The sequence below is a fragment of the Myxocyprinus asiaticus genome, chromosome 12 (assembly GCF_019703515.2).
Source record: "Myxocyprinus asiaticus isolate MX2 ecotype Aquarium Trade chromosome 12, UBuf_Myxa_2, whole genome shotgun sequence".
NCBI lineage: Eukaryota > Metazoa > Chordata > Actinopteri > Cypriniformes > Catostomidae > Myxocyprinus > Myxocyprinus asiaticus.
Window position 1 is genome coordinate 48,269,358 of NC_059355.1, and position 15,905 is coordinate 48,285,262.

At 38.1% G+C, this 15,905-nt stretch overlaps 1 protein-coding gene across 4 annotated transcripts in view; it reads right to left on the bottom strand.

Annotated features, from left to right (window-relative positions):
- LOC127448955 (nuclear factor of activated T-cells, cytoplasmic 2-like) overlaps nt 1-15,435 on the bottom strand; it is a 357,327-nt gene extending 341,892 nt beyond the window's left edge. For all 4 annotated transcript variants that reach the window (XR_007898612.1, XR_007898613.1, XR_007898614.1 and 1 more), the window contains exons 1-10: nt 15,220-15,435; nt 12,476-13,358; nt 11,708-11,876; nt 8,652-8,854; nt 7,753-7,925; nt 7,475-7,615; nt 3,183-3,238; nt 2,970-3,102; nt 2,474-2,722; nt 1,063-1,377 (exon numbers count right to left, since the gene is read on the bottom strand). Coding sequence is in view for 1 of the 4 variants with exons in the window: in XM_051711953.1 (XP_051567913.1) it covers nt 1,063-1,377; nt 2,474-2,722; nt 2,970-3,102; nt 3,183-3,238; nt 7,475-7,615; nt 7,753-7,925; nt 8,652-8,854; nt 11,708-11,876; nt 12,476-13,358; nt 15,220-15,322 (2,425 nt within the window). In the remaining 3 variants the exon portion in view is untranslated. The remainder of the gene's footprint in view (nt 1-1,062; nt 1,378-2,473; nt 2,723-2,969; nt 3,103-3,182; nt 3,239-7,474; nt 7,616-7,752; nt 7,926-8,651; nt 8,855-11,707; nt 11,877-12,475; nt 13,359-15,219) is intronic.
- Between the last annotated feature and the right edge of the window lie 470 nt (nt 15,436-15,905).

Sequence of the window (15,905 nt, forward strand, 5' to 3'; positions counted from 1 at the left end):
AAAAAAAAAATAAAATGGTTTGGAGTCGAAATTGTTTTGTGGTAATCAAAATTATGCCACAAATGCTGTCGATTGAGTTTAACTTGTATTAATCCCAAAATATTCCTTTAACATGGTGATAAACTTAAAACAAACTTAAACAAAAATGTTATGTTCAATAAAGAAAAAAATTTAATGTCCATGTTATTTGTCATCTACCACACAAAAGACCTATAAATTCACTAAACTTTTATATTTTCTGATGGAAATGTGAGTGGTTGCTATGCGGTTGCTAAGGTATTTTAAACAGTTGCCAGGCAGTTCTGGGTTATTGCTATGTGTTTGCTTACTGGTTGCTTAAAAAAAAGTAATTGCACACATTTCATCAACAAGTGGCATTATGAGGTATCAAGTCTGTGGCACAAATGGTGCAGGGTGTTATGCAAAGTTTAATGCATATGGTTAAGGTTTTGTTTTTTTCCAATTCCTAACCCTATGCATGAGCAATAGTGATGCTTCTTTAATAAATGCCACAAAGACACTAATTAAGCACAATATTATATATATATATATATACACTACTGGTCAAAAGTTTTGAAACACTCATTCTTTATTATATATTTTTTTTTTTTTTTTTACATTTTAGAATAATAGTAAAGTCATCAAAACTATGGAATAACATAAATGGAACTATGGGAATTATGTTGTGCCTAGAATTTGCAGACATGTACTCTTGACATCTTCTCAACCAACTTCTTGAGGTATCACCCTGGGATACTTTTTAAACAGTATTGAAGGAGTTCCCATCTATGTTGGGCACTTATTGGCTGCTTTTCTTTATTGTTTGGTCCAAATCATCCATTTCAATAACTTTTTTTTATTTATTAAATTTTAGTTTTATAATGAAATAAATTTATATGTTGGCATAATTATATTTTTGTCTACTAAACTAATTTCAAACATTTAAGCATACGCCTTCAGATCAAAAGATTTTTAAGATCATGAGAAACATTTCAGTCAAGTGTTTCAAAACTTTTGACCAGTAGTGTATATAGCATGATCAGTGTTGGGACTTCCACAAACCATCATCAAGATAGGTTTGATCCAGGTTCTCCTTTTTGATGGTGACTCTCACAGGACTGCTGGTTCTCTGATGCTGTACGGGCAGGTATGTCTGATGGCTGTGAACTGGTGGAGACCTCCCTGTGGTTGGGGAAGCCCTTGAGCCGTACGCCTTCTGATGGCCCACAGCGGAGCACATCTCTGAGATATCAACAGTTGGAAACAAAGAAGCAGCCATTTGTATTGCATCACCAGCGATGTTGTGCTGGTAAGTGTTGGGTCCAAAGGGAGACAGCGACGTAGCAGCATGTGTGGTCGCCATACAAGAAGCATGACCTGGGACAGTGGTATAACCGTCAACAAAAACAAACTAAATGAGAACATTTTCGTTAACTGAAAAATGTACACAACTGGAAAAACTGAAGCTGAACTAAAATAAAATCTAAATGACCACAAATCACTTTTAGTTTTTTAGACAAACAGTTTATTATAAAATATAAAACCTTTTAAAACGCTCCTTCACTAAACATGAAATTGGCATTATATAGCGGTAAAAGTATTCTTCAGTTTTTCGTGTGCTGGTAGGTCTTGCGCACAATGCAGGTTGGTGTTCAGGATGGTTTCCAGGGTGTAATGCAAACTACGTTATTAGCACAGTACGCACGGATTGTTTTTCTAGACATGCGGACAGTTCACGTCTTTGTGCATTGTTGCTGTGTGTGCTTGCCTTTGACTGTGCTAAAAGAGTATCACAAAGCAGTCATTTTGGGTTTCCAGGGTTTTTTCTTGGGTTTTCTAGGTGGTTGCCAGGGCATTGCTAGGTGGTTGCTAGATTGTCCATGGTGGTTTCTAGGGTGTTGTTAGGGTGTTCTGTGTGGTTGCTTGCATGGGCATTGCGAGGGTGTCCAGGATTGTTTCTAGGGTGTTCTATGTGGTTGCCAGGGCATTGCTACGGCGGCTGCTAGGGCCAGGGTGTTGGTAGGAGGTTACTTCGCTGTCCAGGTTGGTTCTAAGGTGTCCTGTATGGTTGCCAGGGCATTGCTAAGTGGTTGCTAGGTTTTCCAGGATGGTATCTAGGGTATTCTGGATGGTTCCCAGGGCATTGCTTGGTCATTTCTAGGGTGTCCAGGGTGGTTTCTATGGTGCTCTGTCTGGTTTCCAGGGCGTAATGCAAATTAGGTCATTAGCACAGTATGTTTTCTAGACACATGGAGATTTCACGTCTTTACACGTTGTTGTCGTATGCGCCTACCATTGACTGTGCTAAAAGCAGTCGTAGTGCATACACGTCAAACTATCCGTATAAACACTGAACATTGAAAACATTGAAAAAACTCAAACTAGTTGTCACACAGTGAAAACGAACAAAAACTAAATTAAATCGAAAGGACAAACTGAAAATAAAAAATGTCAAAACTATAATGACTCTGACCTGGGGAGCTGGCGTGGTCTCCTGGCAAAGCGTGATCGAGCTGGTAGTGGATTGGTGGTTGTTGAAGGTGGTGTTGTGGGCCAGTAGGGTACATGCCAGGGTGAGACAGCAGGCTCGAGGGCCGACTTGGCATAATGCAGCCATCCGTAAGATGTCGAGGGGGTGGAGACACCCTCATGATGGGGCGTACAGTACAGCCTAACTGTGTGTACTGATATTCTTCGACAGGCTCTGTCTTAATCAATGGCACTGGAAAATAAATTAAATCTGACATTAGACAAATTAAATTTGTATTTTTATTTTTACAGAATTACAATGTCCAAACCAGGTGTGACACAACAAGTTTCCAGCAACAATTCATTTGTCTGTCCACACAGAAAGCAAAAATGCTACATGATGCCATACAATCACAGCCAATCAGAACATATTTGCTGTTTAATATACAGTAGTTATGTGGAACAAATTATTTCTTACATAACAGGAGCAAACATTTCACCTGAGAAAGGTGTGTAGGTGAAGTGTTGAGGTTGGCTGTGTCTCTTCTTGCCATTCAGCACGTGAAAGTTGACTTTAACAGGGTAGTAGATGTTGGGGTCCCGATAAGAAGGAATCTCCAAAAACAGCAAGTTCTAGTAGGAATATAACTTACATTACCTTGTGATTATAGAACACTTGTAATTTTGTGCTCCAAATAATCCAAAGTACTTACAGCCGTGCTTTTGTCTCTGTAAACTTTTGCTTCAGCCTCCCAGGTCTGTAAATCAACTAAAAACAAAAAAAAGAACAGTCATTAGAATGCAGAATAGACATACATGTTCTGGGTGCCTGCTAACATATTGCTAAGTGGTTGTTATTATGTTTTTTGTGGTTACCAGGGTGTCCAAGTTGGTTTCTAGGGTATCTGTGTGGTTGTAAGGGCATAGCTAAGTGATTGCTAGGGTTTGCAGGGTTGTTTCTTGGGTGTTCTAGGTGGTTGCCAGGGCATTGCTAGGTAGTAGCTAGTGTGTCTAAGGTGGTTTCTAGGGTGTTCTGTGTGGTTTCTAGGTGGTTGCTAAGGTTTCCAGGTGTTCTGTGTGGTTGACAGGGCATTGCTAAGTGGCTGCTTGGGTTGCCATGGTTTTTTATTGGGTGTTCTAAGTGGTTGCCAGGGCATTGCTATGTGGTTGCTAGAGTGTCCATGGTAGTTTCTAGGGTGTTGCTAGGGTGTTGCTAGGGTGTCAAGGATTGTTTCTAGGGTGTTCTGTGTGGTTGCCAAGGCATTGCTATGGCGGCTGCTAGGGCCAGGGTGTTGTTAGGTTGTTACTACGGTGTAGAGGTTGGTTCTAATGTAGTTGCAAGGGTGTTGCTAAGTAGTTGCTAGGATTTCCAGGGTGGTTCCTAGGGTATTCTGGGTGGTTAACAAGGCATTGCTAGGTGGTTGCTAGGGAGTCCACGGTGGTTTCTAGGGTGTTTTTTGTGGTTGCTGGGTCATTGCTAGGTGCTTGATTGGGTTTCCATGGTGGTATCTAAAGTGGTCTGGGTGGTTGTCAGAGTGTTGCTAGGTGGTTGCTAGGGTGTCCAAGGTGGTTTATAGGATGTTCTGTCTGGTTTCCAGGACGTTGCTAGGGGGTTGCTAAGGTGTTCAAGGTGGTTCTAAGTTGTCCTGTGTGGTTGCCATGGCATTGCTAAGTGGTTGCTAGGGTTTCCAGGGTGGTTTCTAGAGTGTTCTGGGTGGTTTCCAGGGTGTTGCTAGGTGGTTGTCAGGGTGTCCAGGGTGGTTCTAATCTGTTCTGTGTGGTTGCCAGGACGTTGCTAAGTGGTTGCTGGCATTTCAAGAGGTGTTTCTAGGGTGTTCTGTGTGGTTGGCAGGGCATTACTAGGTGGTTACATGGTGGTTTCTACGGTGCTAGTTGGTTGCTTACTAGCCCCAGTCAAAAGAGCCCACCTCCAGATCTCTTTAACATTCGGGTTCCTCTAATATAAATCTATGGGATTTTTTTCACCTGTTTTGTTGCTTGCCAGGCAAGCACTGCCCGATCATAAGCAATGTCCGAGACGCAGCAATGCATAAATTATTTGTCAAGTCAAGTCATTTTTTATATGTATAGTGCTTTTCACAATACACATCATTTCTAAGTAGCTTTACAGAAAATGATGCTGTAACAAAAAAGTATGCTATTAAGGTCCTCATTGTGTGATTATAATGAATAACGATATTAAAAATAATGCCTTCAAAATTATAGTCTTTAGGCCCCCAATGAGCAAGCCAAAGGTGACTGTGTCAAGGAACACAAAACTCCATAAGATGTAGATTATCTTTCAGACACACTAACCCAACCCTAAACCTAACTCCTGAATTCTGCATTCATAATATTTCATGTTTGAAGCCAAAGCAAATAGCTGATCTGTGATTTCTACATGACCTACAGAGAAAGTGTCATGCATACTGGATAAACTCACTCCAGCCTGGTCTCACAGAATCATGTTACTATACCTACATTTTTGCAAAATTATTTTTACATTGCTCATTGAAAGTATCAGAGCAGTTTCCTGGTGAAATGAACACAACAATAACAGTGACTTTTATTCACTTTCACACAAGCCACGAGAAAAAAGCATATTATCAGTTCATAAACATTTATTTGACTCATTTTAACGTTTGCATTACATAACCAGCTACATTTACAAGCTTGTTCAAGTGTGATCATATTGCGCGGTACCTCAACTGATAGAGCATTGCACTTGTGATGTAAAGGACCGGGGTATGAGTCCCGAAGAGCATGCGAGTCGACACGTGAGCCGAAAATGTCATAAAAGCAAATTGCTTCAGCAATTGCATTTTTCATCTCACATTTGCTTTAATGACACTATCGGTTAGGTTTAGGTTGAAGGTTTAAGGTAGGGAGGTCACTTTTGTTGATTTAAAACATTAACCTTAAAAAACGTAATTTGTATGCGATCGGGCTCATGAACTCCCACTCTCCCGCTGCGTTACTTGTGTTCTGCAGCCGACACTCTCAGTACAGGAAAGGAAAGAGTCTGTGTGCATGTAGATGCTATCTCTGCAGAGCACAACCACATCCGTTCGCATCACACTGCACACCTCAATGGAAAGTGGTACAAAAGAACTCTGCTTGAATCAGAAAGTGTAGGCTGACTCTATAGGCTGTCAGAGTTGTTACCCTTCTATAATGTAATTGTAAGTATTGCCATTCTGTGATATAAAATCTCTTTGCGGGATGCTATCACTCTAAATACTCTTGACATTTTGGGCCACTCTTGCAGAGAACACAAAAAAGGGTTATCCAGCAGAACAACCAAGCTGCTTTTTTTTCCATACAATGAAAGTGAATAGTAATCACAGTAGCATCCCTTGTCCACATCTACTTTCATTCTATGACAGCATTTTCATTTTTGGTGAACTGTTCCTTTTAATTCTCTTCTCTCTTTACATTTTGCATTTTATTTACCTAATCATTTTAATTTATCTTATTTTTTGTGTCTCATTCCATATGTTTATGTACATATACTGTATATGTCTTCTGTAAACACTGACAACAATGTTTTTAAAGGTGCTATGTAATTAAAGTTTTACTTGCGTTTAAAACAGGAAAATGTATAAGAGCAGTTGACACATAACATGTCCATTATGAAATTATATCAAGATTTTAGGTTAAAATTTATATAAAATATATGGAAAAGTGTATATTGTAGAATTTTCAACCATTTTAATCATATTTTTGCCTTCACTTGTTCATTTTAAATGGTCTTGCTTTGTGACAAATGAACTAAATTACAAAAGTTATTGAAGCTGCATGCACAATAATTGTAAAAACAAAGACACACAGGTCAACTACCCACATGCTCTGTTTGGTTTGTGTAGGTTTTGGGGTTTATGACTTTCTGTTTAAACACTGACAGACAAGCCAGTGGGTATGTAGATGTGCATCTGTGTGTGTGTGTGTGTGTTTGTTTGTGTGTGTTTGTGCAGGTTGCTTTGCAAAGGTTGTCTCTTTTTTCACTCTAGCGCTGTTGCAAAGGTTGGTCAAACCAGACTGCAGTAGACTGCAAACCAGAGCATCATGGCTCCCGCCTGGACCACCATTTTTTCAGGATATGCAAAGCACATCAACACGACTCCAAGCAAATCGTATGCTAATTTTGCTCCACAGATGACTGATAGTGCATGGGGGAGTCAAATATTAAAAGAGGTATAATGGTTGGAGCAGTTAGCATGCTACAGCACAAAAGTTTCAAGATCTGTTTCCATGTTTTGTTTGTCTTTCAAAAATCCTGTTATTCATCTATGCAAAGTGAGATTAGGATCTGCCAGACTGAGTTTAAACAACCACTGGTTGCTTTTCACCGAAACTGTAGACATATGTCCATATAGACTGAAATATAAAGGTGAAGTGTGTTCTTTTTTTATGTTAAAATGCTTTCTCATATCACAGCTTAATATGCAGAGTCAACTATTGTATATGTAAGTTAATTTCCTCAAATACTGCTTGTTCAATCAGCAGACGTGGAGAGTATTCGGGAAAGCTGTTTGAAAACAATGCTTTTTTTGCAATTCCATTTGGTGGCACTAGTGGCACAGAAACGACACTTTCAAATCTCATTCATGCATGCGCAAACTTGTCGTGTCAATACACGTTGCGCCATGGTTTGACGTTAAAGACAACAAACATCATTGGTTCTCTCGTGTATCATAACCATGGTTGAATATGCGTATGTGCAAATGAGATTTTAGTGCAACATGGAAGATGGTGTTTTTGTCATTTTTTGAGCTCAACAGACTGTGATCATCATCCACTTTCATCGTATGGAATAGAAAGGCATCAACATTCTTCAAAGTGTTTCATTTTTTGTTCCACGGGAGAAAGAAAGTCAAATGGATTTGAAACAACATTAGGGTGAGTAAATGGTGATAGGATTTTCATTTCTGAGTGTACTCTTCCTTTAACACTGATGATTGTTGCGAGTGTGACCGACTCGCTTACTAATGCTAATTTTACTCACCATGTGTCTTCTCAAAGAAGATAACTCTGGACTCAGGAGTGAAGTTCTGGCCCCTAAGGATCATCTGCTGTCCACCCAGAACTGAGCAGTGGTCCACATCCTGACGCTCTACCGCCGGCTGTTCGTGGACCGACCTCTGAGCTGTAACACAACCCAAAATAATTCAAGCATTTAATAGTGAAAGTACCATTACAAAAGCAACTAAATTAAAGGAATGTTCCATGTTTAATACAAGTAAAGTAGTAAATTGTATTTCAATAAAAAGTTTTGATACTAACAGCACTCAATAGTCTGCGAAGCCACTTGGAGAGAGAGCCACTGGCCTCCGGGTTGAGGCACATGGACGCGGAAGACCAGTCTCACTCGAGTGTTTTTCCGTCCGATGTCTGTCTCTCCTTTCTTCAACTCTATGTCAGCATTTCTCAGTTTCAGGATACCAGCATAGTCAACTCTAAAAATGTGAACCCACATTTAGCAGGCTAAACACACAAAACAATTCCAAACGCAAAATAAGTCGACCATTGTGTGCGACAATTGCATGGAAAAGAGCAATCTTTGTGTTCCATGGAAAAAGTCATACGGATTTTGGTATTTTTACAACATCGTAATACTTGTGATAATTTGTACGAGATGGCGAAATCGTAAGATATTGTGTGACTTGCTTGTACAAAAAGGTACGACTTTTAATTCCAAAGAGACCAGTTAATCAACTGAATTTCAAATCGATACAAATAAGGCATCCAATTTTAGCTAGCCTCGTATCCAACACTTTATTTTAAGAATGGTAACGTCTGTGAACAAATTTGGTTACTCGTAACATGTTTATTAATGCAATAAAATTGACAGATGTACTGTATGTCAGACACCTGTAATACGCTTCCCTCATCTCATTCCAAACCTCAATATTTCTTACTTCAGTGGTAAACAAAAGCTATTTATTAAAACCGTTAAAGTCATAAAGGTTGTCAATTTTTGTACGAGCCAGCTTGTACGATTTCGCCATTGTTTACTACTATTACAACTTCTCATGAGACCAGTTTAGAGTTTACATTTTCAACTAAACTAAATTACACAGTAGATTCTTGGCAAAGAAAAATAAATAAATGTCAACATTTTCTAATGACAGAAAGGATATATATGAGGATATACAGTATGTAATACATCGGAGCCCTCTTACACTGCGCGCATGTTCTCCTTGGGTTCCAGGGGCACCTCTAGAACTTTGGACCCGTTCAGTATTCGTTCTTGACTGCTGGTGGTGACGGTCTTGCCGGTGATGCGGTGGACTTGGTAGAAAGCGTGTGGTCTGAGGTTCCTGTCGTCAGACGTACCGATGAAGATCTGCAGAGCTAGCGGCTCCGTCCCGGTGTACCCTCGTAACTGAGACAGTTCGTTAAACACAGTTAATATCTGCATGTATTTTACAATACTGTCACGATCACAAACTGTAGCTACTGAGCTGTCTATCATCCAGATAGAACATCTTTTATCCTTCTATCTTTCTATCATCTATACAAAACAAAAAACATCATACGACATCACATAACACTTAACGTAACACATGTGATATGTTATGTTATAATATACTGTATAACACAACATATAACTTAACATGTTTTATGTTATAACATATACTACAACACAATACATAACCTAACACAACATAACATCTAACATAACACATAACATATCATAACACGTTATATGTTGTTATATAACACATAAAACTAAATATAACAACATATATAGTAACATAACAAAAACATACTGTAACTAAAAACACATAACAGAACATAACAACAGATAACATAACATTTAACAGCATATAACATGTTGTTATAACATATACCACAACACAATAAATAACGCAACATATCATTTAACATAACACATGTTATATGTTGTTATATGTTATGTTATAACAACCAGGGTTTGGAGGGTTACTTTTGAAATGTATACAGATTACAGAATACATGCTGTAAAATGTAATTTGTAACGTATTACGTTAGATTACTCAAGGTCAGTAATGTAATCTAAATACTTTGGATTACTTCTTCAGCACTGGTAGATTTTTTCACTTGTTTTGACTATAAAAACTCTGCCAGTACAGTAAGACAAAATACACATGTTAAAAATACATTCTCTGAAAAACCGAAATATCTTATGCAGTGTTGTTTCTAAAACAAGATCAATCAAACTGATCGTGTTTTAAGGATTTTTAGATATTTTTACAGGAAAACAATACAAAAATTATTATCAACAATATGATTTTTGCCCTAATATCAAAGGTCTTACTAGAAAAAAAGAAATAATTATCTTACGTGAATTTTCTTGATAAAAAAATATGATCGTGTCTGGTAACATGTGCATGTAAAATGGCTAGAAATAGCATTTTAGCTTAGCGTAAAGCTAACATTTTACACAAGGTTTATTTCTATTTCTTGTGCTCCAAACTTACTTCAAACGTACTTCTCTGTCTGCTCGTATGAATGTAACACATCATAAGAAAGTGTTTCACCGCTGTTCAAATGCTCTTTGGATCACATCATTTATATGTATAAAAGTTTTCCATCTGAAAAGACTAAATATTAAATGAAACAAATGACAATAAAATGCAAAGTAATCTCTTCAGTAATCAAAATACTTTTTGAATGTAACTGTATTCTAATTACCAATGATTTAAATTGTAACTGCAGTGGAATACAGTTACTTATATTTTGTATTTTAAATACGTAATCCCGTTACATGTATTCCGTTACTCCCCAACCCTGATTACAACATATAACATAACAACATAACATATAATAAAACACATACAGTAACATAGCACAAAACATAATACAAACATATTAGATAGCATATAACACAACTTAACATATATCATTACACATGCTATATGTTGTTATATAACAAAATACAACATAAGAAATAACACATATAGTAACATAACATAACACAAAACATATCATATAACATAACACAACATAACATGTGTTATATGTTATGTTATAACATAGTACATAACACAACAACACAACAGGTAATAACGAGGTAATAAATCTTCACTCTGGACTTATGATGTAGATATTCTGTTGTAGATATGCATACCAGCTGACTGAGTGGTTTAGTCAGTGTAGGTGATATTACATATTGGCTGAGCGATAGCAAAGACAAAAACACAAATCCTCATTTCCCTACATGTGGACACAGCACAGTGCATCATAACAGGGAAATATCGTCACCACAATCATTGCATTATCTCTCTCTCTCTCTATCTATCTATCTCCCCCTCTTTTCTCTTATCAACCTCTTCAACAACAAGCGCCTCAGTTTCACCGAAACAGTTTCACGTCTTTCACTCACTCGCATAAACGTTTGCGAACATTTTCACATGCAGTCATTCTCTAGAACTCTCACATTCACTCCCCACGCATCCTTACAATACAACGAACAACTTTCCTTACTCCCACTGATTTTCTCTTTCTTATAAACACACAACCGCAAGTGGCTTTGTCCTAGGGTTGCCACTTTTGAAGTTTTAAAATAAGGGACACTTAAACTGAATCACGGCTCCTAACCACATCCTCCACAGTTTTAGCAATAAATGTGTTAAGTTAATATGCATTATTAATAAAAAATTGTATATCCTTTCTTATATGCTAAAATGAGAACTTTCCTGACCCATGACTTATAAAAAAAAAAAAATACATCATTTATATGTTAAAAATATATTTATTTTAATTTTTTCTATTATTTGTCTTCTTTATCTTATTTATGTATACATTTTGGATGGTTTATACATATTTTTTTAATCATTTTTATTTATTTCATTTGTTTATTTTTTTTCCTTCACCTGTACTTGTCTTTATGATTGTATTCATACATTGTTTGATCTTATTGAACATTTATATAGAAAAAACTCCACAGTTTTACCACCATTTGTGGACTTTTCAGACAGTCCCTTACCACACCCTCCACAGTATTAGCACGTTTTAGCACAATGTGTGGACTTTTCAGACGGTCCCTTACCCACCATAGGCAAATTTTCCAACTTATATCAATGTTAAATTGGAGATCTGGAACGATTTCACCGTGACGCCATCTGAACAGCTTAAATACGTGACAAATCGCGTCCCATATTGATTCATATGGGACGCATCATTTTCTCTTTAAATATGAGACAATCCCGTATTTTACGGGATGGGTGGCAACCCTACTTTGTCCTCAAATTACCTGAACGACTGGGTGGCCTCCAGAAGATGCTTTGACAGCGCCTCTACTGCCCTCTGTCTCGTAGTGGGCTCGGTGGTGTTGTCTGGGCTGAACCTCAATTCTGAGCTCATACTGATCAACACTGCTAGGAAGAGGCCAGTCCAATGCAGGCAGGGCAGCTACTGGTACACTGAGGATAAAAATATTGTTTAATCCATCACAATAAACATCACAGTTTATTAAAGTGAAATAAATAGGTTCTGGGAAATAAACATTCATAGGGTCATGACAAACATTTTACCCTGTTGCTATTCTGATCAATTTTATACATATTGCTCAAAGGTTTCATTGCTTAGGAGGCTTAATGGGATTTTCAATAGTGTTCCTTTCAAGTATCAATGTTTCTCCTAAAATTTCTTAAAAGAAAAAAAAAATAGACACAAATGAGACAACGTTTTGACAACTTTTGGTTAGAGTATTGAGCTATACAATTAATGTGAATAGCATAGCTTAGATCATGTGGTCTTGGGAGAATTTGATGAGAAATGTTTGACTTCATAATTTTGATTGCAGACTTTGGAATTTAGGCAAATCTGAGCTCAGTTTGAGACACATTTGAGATCTCTTCTGATACTCTAGAGGAGACACATGTGAGATTAGTGAGGTGTTTTTCTCAGGAGAAAGTCTGGGAAATAGAGCCACTGCTAAATGAAAAAACAAAAATGTTACTGTACGACTGCTGCTCTGTCATTAATTGATCTATAGAGTAATTGATCTGGTATTTCATACCTACAAACCCCTGTGAGAGTCTGACTGGACCAGTCAGCTGGCATGAAATAGCAAGATTGCATTGTGAATTCTTTCTTCATTTCCGGCATGGCTGAGAACAGGCCTGCTTGGCTTTGCATGTAGACAGAATACTCTAGATTAGGTCGGACAATCTTGGTGGCAATCGGTTTTGCCAGGTTGCTACTAAGGTTGCTCAAAGAATCTTCCAAGTCTGCCAGATGTCCACAAAACTCCGGAGGCTCATCTGGCCCAAAGTTTGGACTTTGAGATCTTTGGGTCTGGTACTGATCGTAGGTGCGTTTGCCCTGTGGAGAAGCCGACCTGGAACCTGGACGTGGGGAAGATGATCGGCGGTCCAGGAAGGTCTCTTCGGTGATGCTAGTGCGAGGGGACGTGTTAGGAGAACCAGACGCTTGGATGGCCTGAAGCCTCGGGCAAAGGTCGGCTTCCGTCACTCCAACCAAACTTCCTCCACCGCCAGGAGAGATGCAAGGGGAATATGTTCCAGGGGAATATCCATCCGAGTGCCAACTAGTAGAGGAGGTGCTACTAGCCGGACTGAGGCATTGGTTCTCCCTGTAGGGCATGTCGTACCCCGGCACGGTCAACATGGGGCGATCGATGTCCAGAGGGGTGGTGTGGACATGGTCACGATGATGGTGCAGGTCAGAACAAGTGATCTCAATTCTTGGGCTGTTGCCTTGGAAGGCACCAGGGTGGGCGGCGAGTGATGGGGAGTGCCCATATGATTGTCTGAGATCAGATTGCTCGCAGGTAAGAAGGTGAGAGAGTTGAGCGACCGACTCATCACCGTATGGGTCTTGATGAATACAGGGGGACGTTCGATTGATGGCATGGTTCGAGGGAACACCTGATTCATCAGCTAAAAAACAAGAGTGAAAACACATTAAAGGAATAATCCGGGTTCAATACAAGTTAAGCTGAATCGACAGCATTTGTGGCATAATGAATTCCACAAAAATAATTTAGATTAGTCCCTCCTTTCGTGAAAAAACAGTGAGGCACTTACAATGGAAGTGAATGGGGCCAATCTGTAAACATTAAAATACTCACTGTTTCAAAAGTATAGCCACAAGATATACACAATATACGAGCTAACATGATTTTACTGTGATAAAATCACTTATGAACCCTTTCTATGTAAAGTTATATCCAATTTTACAACTTTGTTGCCGTGTCGACGTAACGCCATAAACACTAAAACCTTAAAACGATGCTTTGAACAACTCTACAGCTCAAATAACACACAAGCATCAACAGAAGAATGATCATTGACATTGCCAAGTTCATTCTTTTTCTAATGTCTGATTTTACTTCAAGATTGGAGCTTAATTGTACATTTTAAACCAACACACTCTCACGGCGAAATCGTCAGGATTCGTACGACTTTTCTAAATTTGGCTAATTCGTATGATATCGTGCGACTGCACTCGTTTGAATTCGTACGACTTTCACTACAGCCAATGACGTCGCTGGACATCGTTTCCATCTAATACGTGACAATTACTTGCTTCTGTCACACACAACAGCTTCCTATCATGTTTACACACTCTACTGATTGATTAGGTTTAGATAAGGGGTTTGGGTAAGGGCATAATATTAAGAAGCATGTCCTTAACGCCTTGTGCGGAACTTGCGCTTACTTCCGCTTACGTGATGAAATCGTACAAATTTATACGAACTAAATTGTACGAAATCATCCTAAATAGCCAACTCGTAAAATATGTACGAATTTTCATGAGATCGGGTAGTTTTAAACAGACAAAAGACTATAGATTTATAATATCAACCATCATAGTTGTTATTTGCCATAGTAAAAATAATTATCGTTCTCAGCCTCAAATTTCTACTGTATATTGGTGCATCAGGCACTTCCTTGCACGGATAGAAAGCTACCTACTAAAAGAACAAAACTGTTATGCTGCAGTGAAAGTTTCCACTACATCTTTTGTTTCTCAATGTGGGTAGCCAACTTTTAAATCCAGTGCATTGGGTTCAGTGCATAGTAACATGGTACAGTTATAGAGTACATTGGGACTAAATGCAAACTTTAAGGAAAATGTAGCTTTTTTTCTGGTCACAAAGTGGATGTAAAGGTACCAAAAAATACATTTCTTTTTATTGAATGTTGATGGAGCAACATAATTCATTTAACATTTAAAATATTTATAAATTCAGCAAAAAACAAAATCGGCAAGGGAGCCTCCACACATGGAGTAAAAGGCCTCCAGTGGGGTTATAGTGATACTGTGTGAACTGAATATTGAAACAAAAGTTATAGGGCAAAATTTGTCAGCTTAGGCAAATACTTGAGACAGCCAGATGCTTTTGAATAACAAATTAAGAATGATCATTCAAAATGACCACATCAGAAAAGGATTAACCATTTTCTGTCAATTTAAATCACATTTGGCATTTCATAACATCTCAAGTATTCTTTAAACAAATAAATGTCCATTGACACACTTAAAACATTGCTCAAAACAAATCTATTCCCTAGACTAAAGAAAAGCAAAATTCGACAGCAACAAATGATTTATATTACCATTTTAGCGCACACTTTACACCATTCATCAAGGTATGAATAAAAAAAAAATACAAGATAGAAAAATGCAGTAGTTTTGGGAGGGAAGTCGTCAAAAGGTTAAAAAATTAAAAATAAACAAAAACTATAATTTCGATCAAATTCAACTTTCCCAGTATAATAGTTGAAGTGCACTTACTTGGGTCATCTGGGGGTAAGTCATTGCCTTGTTGGTTGTACAGAAAAAGTAATTGAAAGTTCAGTTCCTCTTCACCGTCAGTGTTGTCATATATATTATTCATTTGGCAAATTTTCTAGCCAACGTTCCCCTAATAAAAATGAGCTGAAAGTCGCAAAGTTGCAGTGTTTAATGCAGACTATAACGTTTCGCGATAGCTGCGCTATAAATGGTGGTTTGATAATGCGAGAGATGCTTAAAGAGACCCGCGACAGCTTCCTGATTGAAAAGAAACTCCCTCACAAACCTCTGCGACCGAAACTAACGATTGATCAAACATTTATACAATTATTCAGTCAGACAGTTGTGTGAAAAGTGCCTGTAGTGTTCCCACATCGGCAGAGACGTGTGGTTATTATAAAAGAAAGGTCTATCAGGAGCTGTCGGGATGTTTTGTTTATTTTTAATATCTAATTATTGATTTATTATTGTTGTTGTTATTTGAGCATGCTGTTGAGGTGGTCTAAATTATACTGTTCTTATAAACAGATAGCCTACTAACTCATAACCCACCACCAGGGCCATATCTAGTGGGGAGAAAGGTGTATAGGGGCTCCAAAGGTCCAGGGGCCCCACAACAAATTTTAAACTGTATTTTTTAATAGCAAAGGGGCCCAGAGCAATATACAGTCAGGGGGTCCATATTA